The 14,475-nt window shown below is 34.9% G+C and overlaps 1 protein-coding gene across 5 annotated transcripts in view; it reads left to right on the plus strand.

Moving 5' to 3' along the window:
* The window catches only part of PRDM5 (PR/SET domain 5), an 81,076-nt gene that overhangs the window by 28,329 nt on the left and 38,272 nt on the right, over positions 1-14,475 (plus strand). For 4 of the 5 annotated variants that reach the window (XM_015861929.1, XM_015861927.1, XM_015861931.2 and 1 more), the window contains exons 5-10: positions 1,913-2,087; positions 3,313-3,405; positions 3,662-3,783; positions 7,665-7,744; positions 11,175-11,259; positions 12,530-12,687. In XM_015861929.1, the coding sequence (XP_015717415.1) occupies positions 1,913-2,087; positions 3,313-3,405; positions 3,662-3,783; positions 7,665-7,744; positions 11,175-11,259; positions 12,530-12,687 (713 nt within the window). The remainder of the gene's footprint in view (positions 1-1,912; positions 2,088-3,312; positions 3,406-3,661; positions 3,784-7,664; positions 7,745-11,174; positions 11,260-12,529; positions 12,688-14,475) is intronic. The other variant, XM_015861928.1, reaches the window with a different exon arrangement.

Here is a 14,475-nt window from a genome sequence, read left to right on the forward strand (position 1 = left end):
CTTTCAGCCTTTTTAGCATCATAGGAGAGATGCTTCAGCTCCCTGATTATTTTGTTGCCCTCTTCTAAGCCTGCTCAAATGGATTCATGTCTTACTTTTGCTTAGCTCTTCAGAAGTATTCCAGGTGGGGTCTCCAGAGAGCAGAGTAGAGCCCTGCTTGCCATGCTTGTTTTGATGCAGCCTAAAGCACAGCTGGCTTTCCAGGCTTCATGTATGTGCTGCCATCTCACAGTACACAGCAGTACTCCACCATTACTTTCTGTGCTTCTCTGTTTAGCTGCTCTCAATCCATTCACCCCCGGAAGTAACAATGAAGGTAGTATTGACAAGGAAGAAAGAGAACATTAACTGTTTGTGTTGAGTAATTGTATGGTTCTCCAGGTTAAGTTTGTGTTCTTGTGTGATTTTCATCTTATTTTCAATTGGACTGGAGTTCTTTGCTTTCCCTAATATGGGGAAACTAGTCCACTGAGTTAAAGTAGATTTACTAACTTAGACTGTGTGACGTTACCATTAATTCTTTTGAACTAAAGGAGTTCATCTCACCTGAATATAGCCTCATGAAAGGTTTATGGTCTGAGTAAGAAAAGTTAATTCACTATATTAGAAACTGAAATGAACAAACCTTTTCATAAAGCAGCTCAGCCTATCCTAAGATAAGATGTCTAAGAAAGGGTTGGTGACCTGAGCTGCTATGTAAATTTATGCATAGTTATGGATTGTAGAGCTGGAGTGACTATTTAAGTTAGTTATCTGCTAACTTAATACTTGATATCCATTTTCAGTAATACTGATTGTAACCTACTCAAGATAGACTGTTTGTTTAGAAGGAGAAACAGCAGCGGGTCTGCCACCACTTCTGAGATGGCAGTGAAATTCAGTCTCATGTATGCAGGGATTGAAAAATCTAAAAAGTCTGTGCCAAAGCTGTGAGGCAGTTTAAGTAAAATGTTGCAGGTTGGCTAATAGGAATAAAAAATCTAAGTCCTTGAAAATAAAGATTGGGTACAATATCACAATTAATATGCAATACAAGAGGCAAAATGGTTTCAGAAATATGCAAGGCTGTAACTCTTGTAAGCAAGGTTAGCTCAAAAATGAAAGACAGTGTAAATAAGCTGAGATTTTACATAGCTGATTTGCTATAATCTGCATTCAGTTAACTAAGCATTTTCCTTTTGGAAGAGGAAAATCTTGCTAGGTATTGTAGATATGTATAAGTTTGGAGAGAAAATAAGTGGCATCTGTGGCAGAAGGAGTTATATGCAGTTTCATTCATGATGTCGAGAAGTTGATGGGATATGATGACCCTGGCTTTGCTTGTCAGAGGAAGGACAGGTTGGTCTGTTGCCCACTGAATTGCATCAATGTCATCCTGAAAGGAGGTTGGGCAAATGTTGTCCTTCACTGATTGGTTTGGTCCTCTTGCAACTTAACATTAGCTAAGAGGCATTACATTCTACAAGTTCTCCTCTTAACATAAAACAAATACAGTGCAATTATTTCTTATGTCAGTTTGTAATGGTGGCTTTGTAAGATGTCTTGAGCAATTTGTAAAACTTATCTCAGTAATATTATGATAACTGCATGCTTGTCTTTTTAATATTGTGAGTCAGTCTCACTTGGAACTTTGATGCAGTTTTGGTATGCCGAGCTTAGAAGTGATAATGTTCATTGCAAGCTTTGTAAGTTTGTATTCAGTATTTCCTCACCAAAATTATGGGAGAGGATGTGAGACAATTCCCTGGATGGAGAAGATTGTTAATGTGAAGTCTTTCTGTTTTCTTTAAACAGAATTTGCTTATAATACTTTTGTCTTGCATCCCAGTTCAAAGTGAATCTAGAATCACTTACTCAGAAAAGTATGTTTGCGTTGTATCTAAACAGTCTGTTTTCTTCTCCAATCATTCAGATCCCCTTACTTGTAAAGAAGACCATGCATGCCCAAACTGTGAGTCCAGTTTTGCAAGCCAGGAGATTCTAGCTGAACATCTTCAGACATTGCACCAAAAACCCAGTGAGGAAAAAGAATTTAAGTGCCGAAACTGTGGAAAGAAATTCCCTGTTAAACAAGCTCTACAAAGACAGTGAGTAGAAACAAGAATGTTTTTCAGAGTTCCTTTTAATTCAGTCATTTATTTCTCTTGGCTTAATCACCAGACAGGCTTTAATTTTTATGCCTTTGCATTTGTGTCCTTACTCTTCTAATAAATTCCTAGTATGTTTCCTGTTTTTTTTTTGTTGTTGTTGTTTGTTTGTTTTGGTTTTTTTTTTGAGACTTCAGTTTGAATAAAAACATGTCACTAATTTTTAATATTTTCAAATCACATATTGTAAGCCTGATAAAAGCTACTGACTGGTGCAGAGCCCTTGATCTCCATCTCAAGTGGGTTGTTTAATAGTTTAGGAGGTCTGTTGTAGCTGGAATTGTCATTACTGAATTAGAGTGGGATTTAGGAAAAAAAAGAATGATATTCTAAAAAGAAACAGAAAGGGAAAGCCGTGCTTTGTTATGGATTAATTAAATTTTTGGACGAGGGAAGAAAAAAAAAGAAAAAAGAAATATAGAAGATAGCAGATTTAAGAGTGCATCTTGTTATTCTGTTCTTGGTACTATAAAAATGCAGTTTTGTCACTAAAGTCATGTGTCTTATTGTTATGCTTTTATACAAAAATATAACTTTTTTTTTCTATTCTTGTTTATGTATATCTATTTGCTTGCAATTAAAAAGTTGTATTACTTTTTATTATATGTTTAATTATAGGGAGTCCAGTGGATGTCCAAATATCTTGTTATAAGTAGTACATTTTATCTAACTCTTCCATGTCAGAAAGACTTGTATCACAATTTGTATTACAAGACTTTTGTAATAAATAAATGTACTACATTTTTCTTATGCCTGAATAACAATAATGTTTCTTATGCCAGCAGTTCTTTATGAGCTCTATGTTCTTTCATGGTAGTAGAGAAGAAAGCATAATTGGGAAATATTTGGTGGAGATAATTAAATATATATTTTTTTAATTGAATGTGAACATGTTTCTTCTAGTCTGAAGTGGGAGTTGGATTTGTGTTCTATATCTGGTTAAGTAAATCTTTACATTATGCAGAGTAAAATTAATCAGGATACAGCAGTAGGACCATAACTCTTGATGTTCGTGTATTTGATTAGTCCCACTAAATTCCAGGATACCTCACATGTTGCACTGGTTATTCACATACTGAAATGTTAGTATTTTCATCTATTGTTACTTCAATTCTGTGTAAGTTGTAAAATGGTCACCTTATTTTTATTCTTTATTTTTCTTTAGTGTACTTCAGTGCACAGAGAATATCAGCCCAGGAGACTCTTCAAGAAGTTTTCAGTGTTCTGTTTGCAATACTTCCTTCAGCTCAGAAACGAGGTTTTGTGTCCAAGTTACTGGACTGCTGTCATACCATTGCTGGCCTTCCTTTGCATGTTAGCTTTCAAGCTTGTTAGTGTATGTGAATCCTAACAATGAAAGAAGTCAAATGCTTTCATTCTTATTTGCTGTAAGTAATGCATGAGGTGGCCTTGGATCTCTGCAATGCAGCATGTGTAAAGCTCAGAGTACTTATGTCTGGTTTCTGCATATACTGCTTCACATGTTGTTTTTATTTGCTGATTATCCCATATAGCTATGAACAGCATAAGGAGGCATGCAGAGGGGATGCCAGATTCATATGCAAGGCAGATAACTGCGGGAAGAGGTTCAAGAGTAAGGATGCCCTGAAAAAACATAAAGAAAATGTTCATAGTGGTAAGAAAGAATTCAGTGTTTCTTTGGGAGAAAAAATAAAAACCAGAAGAGTTTTAACATGTTGCTAGCCTTAAATATGCAAATCGACATCAGCATTGTCTTTGGTTTCTTTTTTAATGGATTCATTTATATAAAAAATAAAATTAAGTAGTAACTAATTGTAAGGATGAGTATTGCTCCTCCCCCAGGGAGAACTTATGGTCTACCAGATGAATCATTAGTTTGCTGCTGGAAATGTAGTGGGAATCTGGGTAAGTATGAACTACGCAAGTGAAAGATAAAGCAAAGCACTTCAGTAGTGAGGAAAATCAAAATCACTGGTACAAATGGCTACAGGAGGTTGTGACATCTTGATCTTTTGGTATTTTCAGGACACAATGGGATGTATTTCTGGAAGACATGCTTCACAAATGATTAGACTTGTTAAGGATATTGCAGGAAACTCTATAGCCTCTGTTGTACAGGAAGCCAAATCAGACAGTCTGCTAGTCCCTAGCTGTTTTGTCACTGTGCACTGTGAATCAATAGTTTTCAATCAAACTTCAGTCTGTTTTCATGAAAGGGCAAAATGCTTCTCTCAGGTCCACAATGCAGATCTCAGCTGTCATTCTGCTCTCTCCGCATGTGCCCTCTCAGTGTCACTTGCAGATCAGAATGTGTGGGTACAGCAGTATACCACAGTGCAAAGAAAACAATCTTTACTTGATGAGAACACTGAGCTGCTTTGTAAGATATTTATTACATGAAATCTCTTTCTTCTGCCAAACTGTTATCACAGAATCACAGAATTATCAAGGTTGGAAAAGACCTAGAAGATCATCTAGTCCAACCTTACCAATACTTCCCAGCTAAATCATATTCATCAACACAACATCCAGATGTTTCTTGAACACTCCCATGGTCTGTGACTCCACCACCTCCCTGGGCAGTGCATTCCAATGTCTGACTACCCTTTCTGAGAAGTAATACTTCCTAATGTCCAGCCTAATACCCAGTGATAGTATACAGAAACCCTTCCATAACAATTTTTATAGAAGTTTATCTACTTTTTAAAAAAATTTATTATTGTAAGATTTTTTTTTTCAGCTGGGAGTGTTATGTTTAGGCTCAAACTTGGTTAGTTATGTACAGGTATACAAATCCCACAGTTATTCTCTTGTATGATTGTTCCAGGCATGACTGAGGTTAGGCACCTACTTTTGTACCACCTTTATAGTGAGTAGAACTTTTCTTTTACCGTCTGGGAGTCATAGAAATTGCAACTGGTGTCAGTACAGGAGGGAAAATAACCTAATATCGTTGAGGGACATTTCTAGTATTCCTTCATGCCTTGCAAAACCTGGAGGCGAAGGAAAGTAGAAAGCACTGCTACATATGTAGTTCATTATGCAAAGCTATGAACAGAGACATAGATATTCATTTTCACCTTCCTAGTCTGAATACTCTTGTAAGTTAAGGTGTTAAGTTCCTGTATTTATATGCGTGTCAGCATATGTCAATACTTAAATTTTACAATAGCAAATATAGGTAAGAGATGAAGTACTTATGTATTACTATGAAGTGTTGATATGGTATATTGTAGTGAGAAACATACCTTGTATTATGTTTTCACAGTCTGCTCGCTACTCGTGGACAGCTTTACTCATGATTATTTCTCTTTCCTCTTCTGATCCATTGTGGTAGTATGACCTAAGCTGGGCATACTGAGCTAACATTCAAAGTCTTTGAAATCCTATATGTTCTTAAAACTTGCTATTAGATTCTTTCATTTCTTTGTACAAATATTTGTTGGAAATGAAGTTCTTTATTTGGAAACAAAACTGTAGGCGGTAAAATAGTCCAGCAATGAATAACATTCTATCCAAATTCCTCCATTAACAGCAGGCTATGATATATCCAGATGAAATATGTAACCTTTATTTTCCAGTTTAGCTGCTTTAGTTTTAATCTTATCAATCATCAACAGAACGGAAACAATGAAGACTGAGGCATGTTTTGCTAGTCTCTGAGGGCTAAGAAATGCTAGTGTTTCTAGTTACAGCCCCCATGGACCATTTGAGATTAGAAGTCATTTCAACATGTTTTAGCAAAATGTTATGTATATATTTGCATTGAATTTTTAAAAAGTAGTTTTATTTTAAGAACATAATAAATAAGTCTTGTTATCAGTGTCATCTGAAAGTCTGCACTTTTGCATGAGAAATTACTTTTCTTGAAGTGGTATGAACCGTTCTTTTTAGACTTGTGGTGTTTACATTCATGCACGCTGTTGGCATCAATAGATGGAAAAAATACCAGTTAGGGAGATATGTTATAGTTTCAGTTAGACAAAAGACCTTGTTTTCACCTCTCATGTTAGTAAATCAAAGAAATAATTTATCTGTTTGTAGTATGTGCCAAGTAAGAGGATGTAGTTAACTACAATATCACTGCTCTTAAGTGAGCCCAGGAAGAACACTTCCCTTATTCAGGGGTGATTCCTAATGTCCTGGGTGGTTTATCCTTTGTCCATTTCAGGAAAAATAAGTGCTTTCCTTTTGATTGCATTTGTAAGTGGAAATTTGGTATATGGAGTGCTCTGTAGCAACAGACTGTTGGTGTTCTTGCCTCATTCACTTACTTAATACACAAAAGTTTTCAGTGCTTCTTGAAGCATCTTGAGGTGAGGGCTCTCATGATCACTTTTATAACCATCTTTAATTGACTGTTTTTGGTATATAGGTTTTAATATGTAGTCTAGAAGAATACATGCAAACTTATAGAGCTGTTTTTTAGTGCTAAGATATGTGGGGAGAGAGATTATCGTTAAAATTAAGTTATTAAAACTTACTTTTGGAAGGGTAGAGAAAAGTAAGACTAAGCTTAATGTTTTCTTTCTGAAAGTTCCTCCCAAGAAATAAAGTAGGGGAAAAAAAAATAGAATCAATATCATATTAATTCTTTAGGACAGCAAGATTAGGAAAGATATGCAATGCTAAGAGCCTGAAAAGTAGAGCTGGAATCCATCAATGATTTTGATTAGTATTCAGTTCCTCTGTGCTTGAATAAACAATGCTTGCCTTTCTTTGGTTCTGAGTCCATTCTTTTTAGTGTTTAATGCGGTTTGAACATCTTTTCATACAAGCTATGAAGTATCTTGCATGGACATATAATTATATTCAACTAATTAGGTTTGTGGTGTCTTTGCCTTGTAATAAAATAACTTTGTAGGTTACTAATATAAATTTTAAATAATGGAGAAACCCGATTAAATGCTCTGTCAGTTTTTAAAGCAACTGTGAAAAAGGAAGGAAAGTATATTTGGTAGCTGACCATTGTAGTTTGAACTGTGATTTATAGTACAAACTACACATGAATTTGTGATCTGGTACTAATACAAATTTCTTATCTTGTTCAGTTGAACACCATTAATGTATGCTATTATATTCAATAGTAATCTTAGTGCTTTTTGAATAAAGAAAATTGGGAAATGTTTGTCTGGGTTGTTATTTTTTTTGAGAAACAAAATGGAATTTTTCTATTAAAATTATAGTATAGAGCTGTATTGGCTTCTGGAATGATACAGCTGTTCAGTTGTGAAGTGAATTGTTCTTAGTTGAGAATTGTGCTCTTCCAGCTTGGTTGGTAATATGCAGTAATAGCTATATGAGGGCTTTTTTCTTTATTATTCTAGTTTAGCTGATTTACATTCCATTAGTAACTGGCTTGTTGGACACCCACAGAGAACTCCTGATACTGAATACTTTCAAGATGGGGTACAAGTCTGAAGATCCTATGTCAGTGAAATGACCCGTGAAAAGTCACAAGCTCAGTAGAAATATTTAGGTTCTTTCTTAGCACTTCCTTTCTAAGATGTTGGTGGTATTTTGTTTCTGTTTCAGGAAATTCTAGGAAAAAGCTGACGTGTTCAGTGTGCAATAAGAAATGTTCCTCAACAACAAATCTTCAAGAGCATCGAAAGGTCAGTAAGATGAAGGCTAACCCACAGCAGGCTTTGACTTCCCTGAGATGTAATACTATGGTGCTTAGGTCACTTAAAAGATGCTGTAATGCAAACCTTTGGCTAATATCTGTCATGGTTACAAAACAAATGCATTCTGTGGAGGATATTTAGTTTTGTAATCACAGATGGTTATGTCAAAAGTCTTCCTAGAAATGTCGTGCATCTTTTACCAAATAAAAACATGTTTGTGCTTGTATCTTCTGTGGTTTTCAATATAAATTCAAAAGTGCATGTTGTTATTTATTGCTAAGCTAAATGTAAATGTATGTTATATAACTTTGTGATACGCACAGTCCTTAAAATAGGTTCATGAGCTTTCAGTTTGTGTACAAAATGCATTCAGTCTTTCTTACTACCTTCTGATGAAATAGTAAGGTTATTATTTGTAATTTAGTTATGAGGTAGTTAAAAAAAAAAGCACTTCTTCGAAGAAAAATTGCAATGGCTTTTTGTTTTGTGTATTGCTAGATCAGGAAGAGTTAACTGTTTTAAAAGCATCAATTGGAAATAAGGGGGTTCATACAGAAATGCAGATGGTCAAAGAACATGAGATTCTAAATCCATTGTACCCAGCAGAAGTCCCTGCAAGATTAATTTGATAAATTGGTAAAACCCAAGAGATCCTGTTTTTACAAAAAGCTAAATTTTTCTTTTTATCAGATTAACTGTAAGGCTTTAATAATACCCTGGGTATAACCTAAGTCCATTGAGGATATAGGTTATATCAATTAAAATATATTGTTGCAAAGGAAATGATGAGGCCTCTTCTTTCTTTTTTCTTTGTATATTTATTTACTTTCCTTTTTCTTCGGCCTCCTTAATTGTGTTAACGTGCCTTACATTTCTTGGCTTCAGTCTGTTCCTTCCCATATCAAACTGTGCTGTGCCACACCATACATAATCACAGATTTAAAATGTCATTGTGCCTTTTGATGGCCCCTGAGAATGTAAAATAGCATAGGTGTTCATTTTATGAAAAGGTTTACTTTGGTTCTGCTTAGTGCATGCACTAGGACACAAGCTTCTCTTTTAAGACATCCAGGAAATAGATATTACAGATTCACACATCTATATCACATAGTGAAGGAAAATGCATCTAGGACTCATACCTTCTGTTGTTTGAACTACTTTGCTTTTGTATAAGTATGTGTTATCAAAAATAGTTAGGTAAGAAAACAATAAGTGAAATGGAGAGGAAACACTTTTTTTCACCCAATTTCCTGTAAATTTAAAAAATTAAAAATAGGAAGTAGGTATAATGTAACAGAAAATAAGTCTGAACAACTGACGGTTTTGACAGTCCCAGAGAAAGGAGATAAAAAGGATGACGAGAGGGGAGGGGAGGGTCAATTCACTCTATGAGGACTTCTGTAGCTTTCATGTCATTGTTGATTTAAACCTATTTTAGCTTTGTGTGCTTTGCCATTTGTTTCTGCCTTGAATGTCTAAAGATAAGCCCTCGCTTAGCCATTCACAATTAAACTTCAGTGTCATCATCTTCAGTCCCTTAGTCTTACAATTTTATTCATAAGTATTCTCATCTCCTGCCCAAAGAAGTTGTGATGCTTAGTTGAGTTCTTATAATCCCCAGATAGAGAAATGATTGTCTTGAGATCTTCCATACAAAGAACGTGTCTATTAATACATCTCAAAATGAAAGTGCTTTTTGAATAGCAGAATCCAACTGTTTTTTCATATTTCGTTGGGAATTCATTATTATTCTCTTTAATGGTGCTAGGGAAACTCATTGAATGTATAGTATTCATTTCTTTGATTTCTCCATCCAAAAGTTAGAACCTTAAGTTCTGATGTGTTTATGAATAGATTTAAGAGTGCCTTACGAGCAGTTTCAAGTAACACCAAAACATGGTTGTGTTCATCTGAAACCAGGAGACTCTGGCAGGATTCTCATAGTAATTGGTTGCAGAGTTGGTGTAAGCTTCAGTCAATAATCTGAGTCAAAATTGAGATAATTTTGGAAAAGGTAGAATTGTAGACTGTATATCAGGGAAATTAACCAGTAATGCAGGTGTGTAAACAGGGTAATTCAAATGAATGATTGTTATTTGAGCTTACCACTTGGTTGTGGATCAGAATTTGGTTGAACATCACTGTCCAAGGTATACAAGCTTGTAGAGGTTGTAGGAAACAACGTAACTACTTCTTAGAGCAATTTTTTTTCATAAACTAATGTTAATTGAGGAGTAACAGCATAGAAACACAAGAGGTTCTTACGGATAATTTGTTTTGGTTGTTTCCTCTGTTTGTTTTAAGTGGGAGCCATTACTGTGCTGCCTACAAATGTTTTACCTTGTGTTAAAGCTTTAACGTTTGTTATTTTTAGCTGATAGATTCTTCAGAAAGTTTAGAGATCTCCAGAAGTGCTTCGTGAAATGTGATCTCTGCCAGGAAGTTGTGCTAAGGCTGCAGTTCTGAAAGGCTGAAATGTATGTTCTGTTGCACTGTGACTAGGTTAAGGTGAGGCTGCTGAAAGGAAAGTGTAAGATAGAGGGGAGAGTGAATACTCATCTGAACAGGTGGAGAGATGGTGTGTATCTTGTGATTTTGGTAAACAAAAGCATAGGTTTAATTTTTATTTAGTTGATTTTCAGAGATGGCAGCTCTCAACTGCAATTTCTAACTTTTTTTTTCCAGCTTTTTGTTCTTGGCATTATATGCTGTGATGTTGAAAATCCTTCTCAGGCTTACTTTTACAGTTTAAGAAAGACTGCTGCCCCTCCACTATCTTGCCTCCAAAGCTCTCAGGTCAAACAATATCACCTTTTGCCTCAACCTGGAAAGAGTTTGGTGTTGTAAAGAGTGCTGCATGAGTTGCCTTAGTTGTTAAATAACAGAAAAAGTGGAATCTAAATTCTCAACAGAAGTGTCCCTAAGTGATTTGATGAAGCACAGTTGTTCTGAAAACACACCTTTATTTAATCAGATTTCTATGAGTAGAGATAAATCCTAATAGAGTTTGATTGTACTAGTATTTTAAAATTATTACAGTAGTTACAAAGTAGTTGTGTTATTTTTACTGATGTCTAGTTTATTAGAAGGAAATGATCTGAAAAGGTATTCTGCATCTATTGTTTTATTTTTTCATATTAATGATATTTTAAATGGATCTGATGTTGTGATTTTGTATAACCTTTGTTTCTGAATATTTTTTTAATAATTTTTTTTGTTCCTGGTTCTGAATATCAGTTTTGAGAGATTTTGTTCCTTAGGGGACTTACAAAGGGAAAAAATCATAGAATATCCCCACATATTAGTTTAACTAATGAATTATAAATAGTCACAATCTTTTGGAGAACTTAAATGTATGTAAGATATGTGTTCTTGTTTGAGACAGGTATTTAATTGTCATTAAACACTCATTTTGCAGGTTCATGAGATCTTTGAGTGTCAGGAATGTGACAAGAGATTTATTTCAGCTAACCAGCTAAAACGCCATATGATAACTCATTCAGGTAACATATTAAAATGTCACAAACTTATATATGCGTGGGTGATGTATTTAACATATACTCAGTTTTACATTAATCACATAGAAACGGAACACTTGGGGAATTCTGTGTTGTCCTGGGCTGTTGAAGGAAATCTCGTGCTCCAAGGAAAAGATCTTATTGTTTCTAAGCCTTTCAAAATTCCAAGTGTAATGCTATATGCTTTCTTCTATTGCTGCTTTGTCAAGCTTTTGTTTCATGCTGTCTGGGGTATGTGGTGGCAGTTACCTGGGATGGGGAAAAGCTTGTTCCTTGGCTTATAGAGTGAAGAACTGCTGAGCAGAATTTTATCTTGAAAAGAAGAGGATGGGAGCTGAGTTATGCTGTCAGCCAGAGATCTGTGATAAAAGGGCAGATATGTGTGTATATATGTTATGTGGGCTCGTGCACAGAATTCTCATTCAGAGGAACATGGTTCATTCCCCATACTGCCCCCATAGGTGACACAAGTACTTTACTATACCTGTCCTCCTCTGCCAGAACAGATCACTATGAGCAGGGTGTTCCCTGTCCATAGGCTTGGCAGCAGGACACAGATTTGCTCTGCCAGAATTTCTGATCACTGCAAGCTAGTGTTTCTATTTCTTTCACCAGTGATTAGAAACATCAGCTGACACAATGGAAAAATGGGCATTGTTCTCTCATACATTAACATTTAAAAATGCAGGTTTTTGCAACGGTACAGGCTTGTAGTTGAATTATTTTTTTTTGGTATCAGTCCACACCAGAAGTTCATTTCTTGTAACATAATCTATATTTCAGGGTTCCTAACTTGATTTTGAACATTTGGATGAGCGTTGATGTAGTTAAATTGCAGTCACCAGTTGAAGCAGAGAGGCTTTTTGAATAGCAAGTTTTGGAAGCTAATATGTATATTGTTAATTAAGTTTTAAAACATTTTAAAGCTGTCATACCCTCCTTCACATTTGTAATCTGGAAACAGTGTTTTCCTCTTTGAAGTCGTTCTCTTTTGATTTAAGCTAATTAATCAGAATTTAGCTTTAGCAATGACTATTGAAAAGAATGTGCCAGTTTCTTGAGATACACCATGGCTCATCTTTTGTGAAGTGACTTAACTGTCTAACATAAAGGGCATTAGATGTCTTTCTAATTGGTTTAATCTTAATTGGGTTGACTTAATTGCAGAAATCTCTGAGGAGATGACTGTCTCTGCCTTTCATCTTCTCCCCCTGTATAAACAGGAGATTAAATGTCCCCCACTCATTTTCTGCAGAAAAACGCCCCTACACCTGCGAGGTTTGCAATAAGTCCTTCAAACGACTTGATCAAGTGACTGCACACAAAATAATACACAGTGAAGATAAACCTTATAAATGCAAGCTTTGTGGAAAGGGATTTGCCCACAGAAATGTTTACAAGAATCACAAGAAGGTAAAGCACTCTGCTGTTGTTTACAGATCTGCCAGCCTTAGATTTGCAGATTTTTTTCTTTTAAATTGTTGATCATTAAGCTCTGGCGTGCTTATAAACATGGGAGTAAAGTATTGGAAAATGTGTATACATATATATATATTAGTGAATGTTGTTATAACCAAAATCTCAAGATAAGGCATGAGTTCCAAATAAAGCAAAACAAACAAAAAAAGGGAAATTGGAAGCAAATCACAATTGCTTGGTTTAAAAGCATCAAATGCTTTTTCATTTTGACTTTCCCAGTGTTTGTTTTTTGTTTTTACATTAAGATATCAAATTAAATTTTTATCTGATCTAAAATGTTTTTAATTTTAACTTAAAAAACAAACAAAAACATAGTGTATGAACAAAACAAATTTTAGTCCTGTTGTAATCATTCCTCGCTGTTTGACTTTGCACCAAATGCTTTCCAAGCATTAGTGAATTTGTACTCAGTAGTAGTGTTCATACTTTATAACAACATCAGAAGAGGCATTACCTGAGAAGTAGGCTCTTGAAGAGATATTATGCTTCAGTTCATTTAAGCTCAAATCTACTTGACTAAATTTTCATGATGCCTGTCATTATTTTCAACTCAAACTTACATTTTTTAATGACAAGGCTGTATCCATGACTGTTGTTTCAGAATTAATAGATGAAAAAAAAACCTCTAGTTTTGTGCCCTGTATTTGACACTATTTTTATTTTTATGTTTTTTTTTTTTTATTTAATACTCCCACTTTATTTACCACTCTTGCTGAAACTGATCTACCCTTACTTGGAAGTCTTTTTCAGTTTGGCTCATGTTGTATGCCATCTGGGATTTTGGCACAGGTTCTTTACAACATCTTTTGCACTTTCAGCCATAAATAATGTAAGAATAATAATAATGCCTCTCATAGGGTGAAATGGTGATGGTCTGAAAGAGAAAGCATGGAGAAATCTGCTGAAAGACCAGATTATCTCCTATATATGCCATGGTATATGCTATCTTGTTTTAGAGTTACTAATAAAATGTGCCAGAAACTCACAAATTGGATATATTCTAGGGAAATACACAGAATATGATCTGGAAAAATATTGCTATATCTTCAATGAATACTTGTAACATATTTCCTTAGGTTAATTTGCAGTTGATGACTGATAGGGAGTTTTGGCTGAGAACAGACTTCAGGCTTAAGTATGAGTAATGAGCAAACGTTTTGACCCAGTTCAGTGTTCAAAACATCTTCACGATAAGCAAGGACTGCATAAGAGAATGTTGCAGAGTTGATTCTTTTGTCTGACAAGTATTAGAGGCTTCAGTTAAGGGAAGAAATAGTAAAATTTATACAAATTTAGCAAGTACCCAACTTTGAGAGAATTCTTCAAAGCATGTTGGAATACTTATTTCCTGAACCTATCTGCCCATAGTACTGTCTGTAAAGGGGAACTGGCTCTTTGGAGGAATTAAAAAATCTCCAAGTAATTAGACTACTTTCAGAATACAGTGACTGTGCTAGTTACAGGGAACTCTGCAGTAGGAATGGTGGGTATTGTAGTTAAAAACAGTTAAATCAATATTGTTTGACAGAAGACACAATTTCAAGTTTGATAGTATCACACTTGAAAGATCTCTTGAGATTTTACATCATTTTTTTGTTTTTCATTCATAATAAGAAACAGGATATATTTTGTACCTTTGAGTTCTTGTTTGAGATGGAAACTTGTTGCTGTTGTTTATTACTCCTTTAATCAAGCTATTTAATTTGACACACGCACACACAC

The sequence above is a fragment of the Coturnix japonica genome, chromosome 4 (genome assembly GCF_001577835.2).
Source record: "Coturnix japonica isolate 7356 chromosome 4, Coturnix japonica 2.1, whole genome shotgun sequence".
Taxonomy (NCBI): Eukaryota; Metazoa; Chordata; class Aves; order Galliformes; family Phasianidae; genus Coturnix; species Coturnix japonica.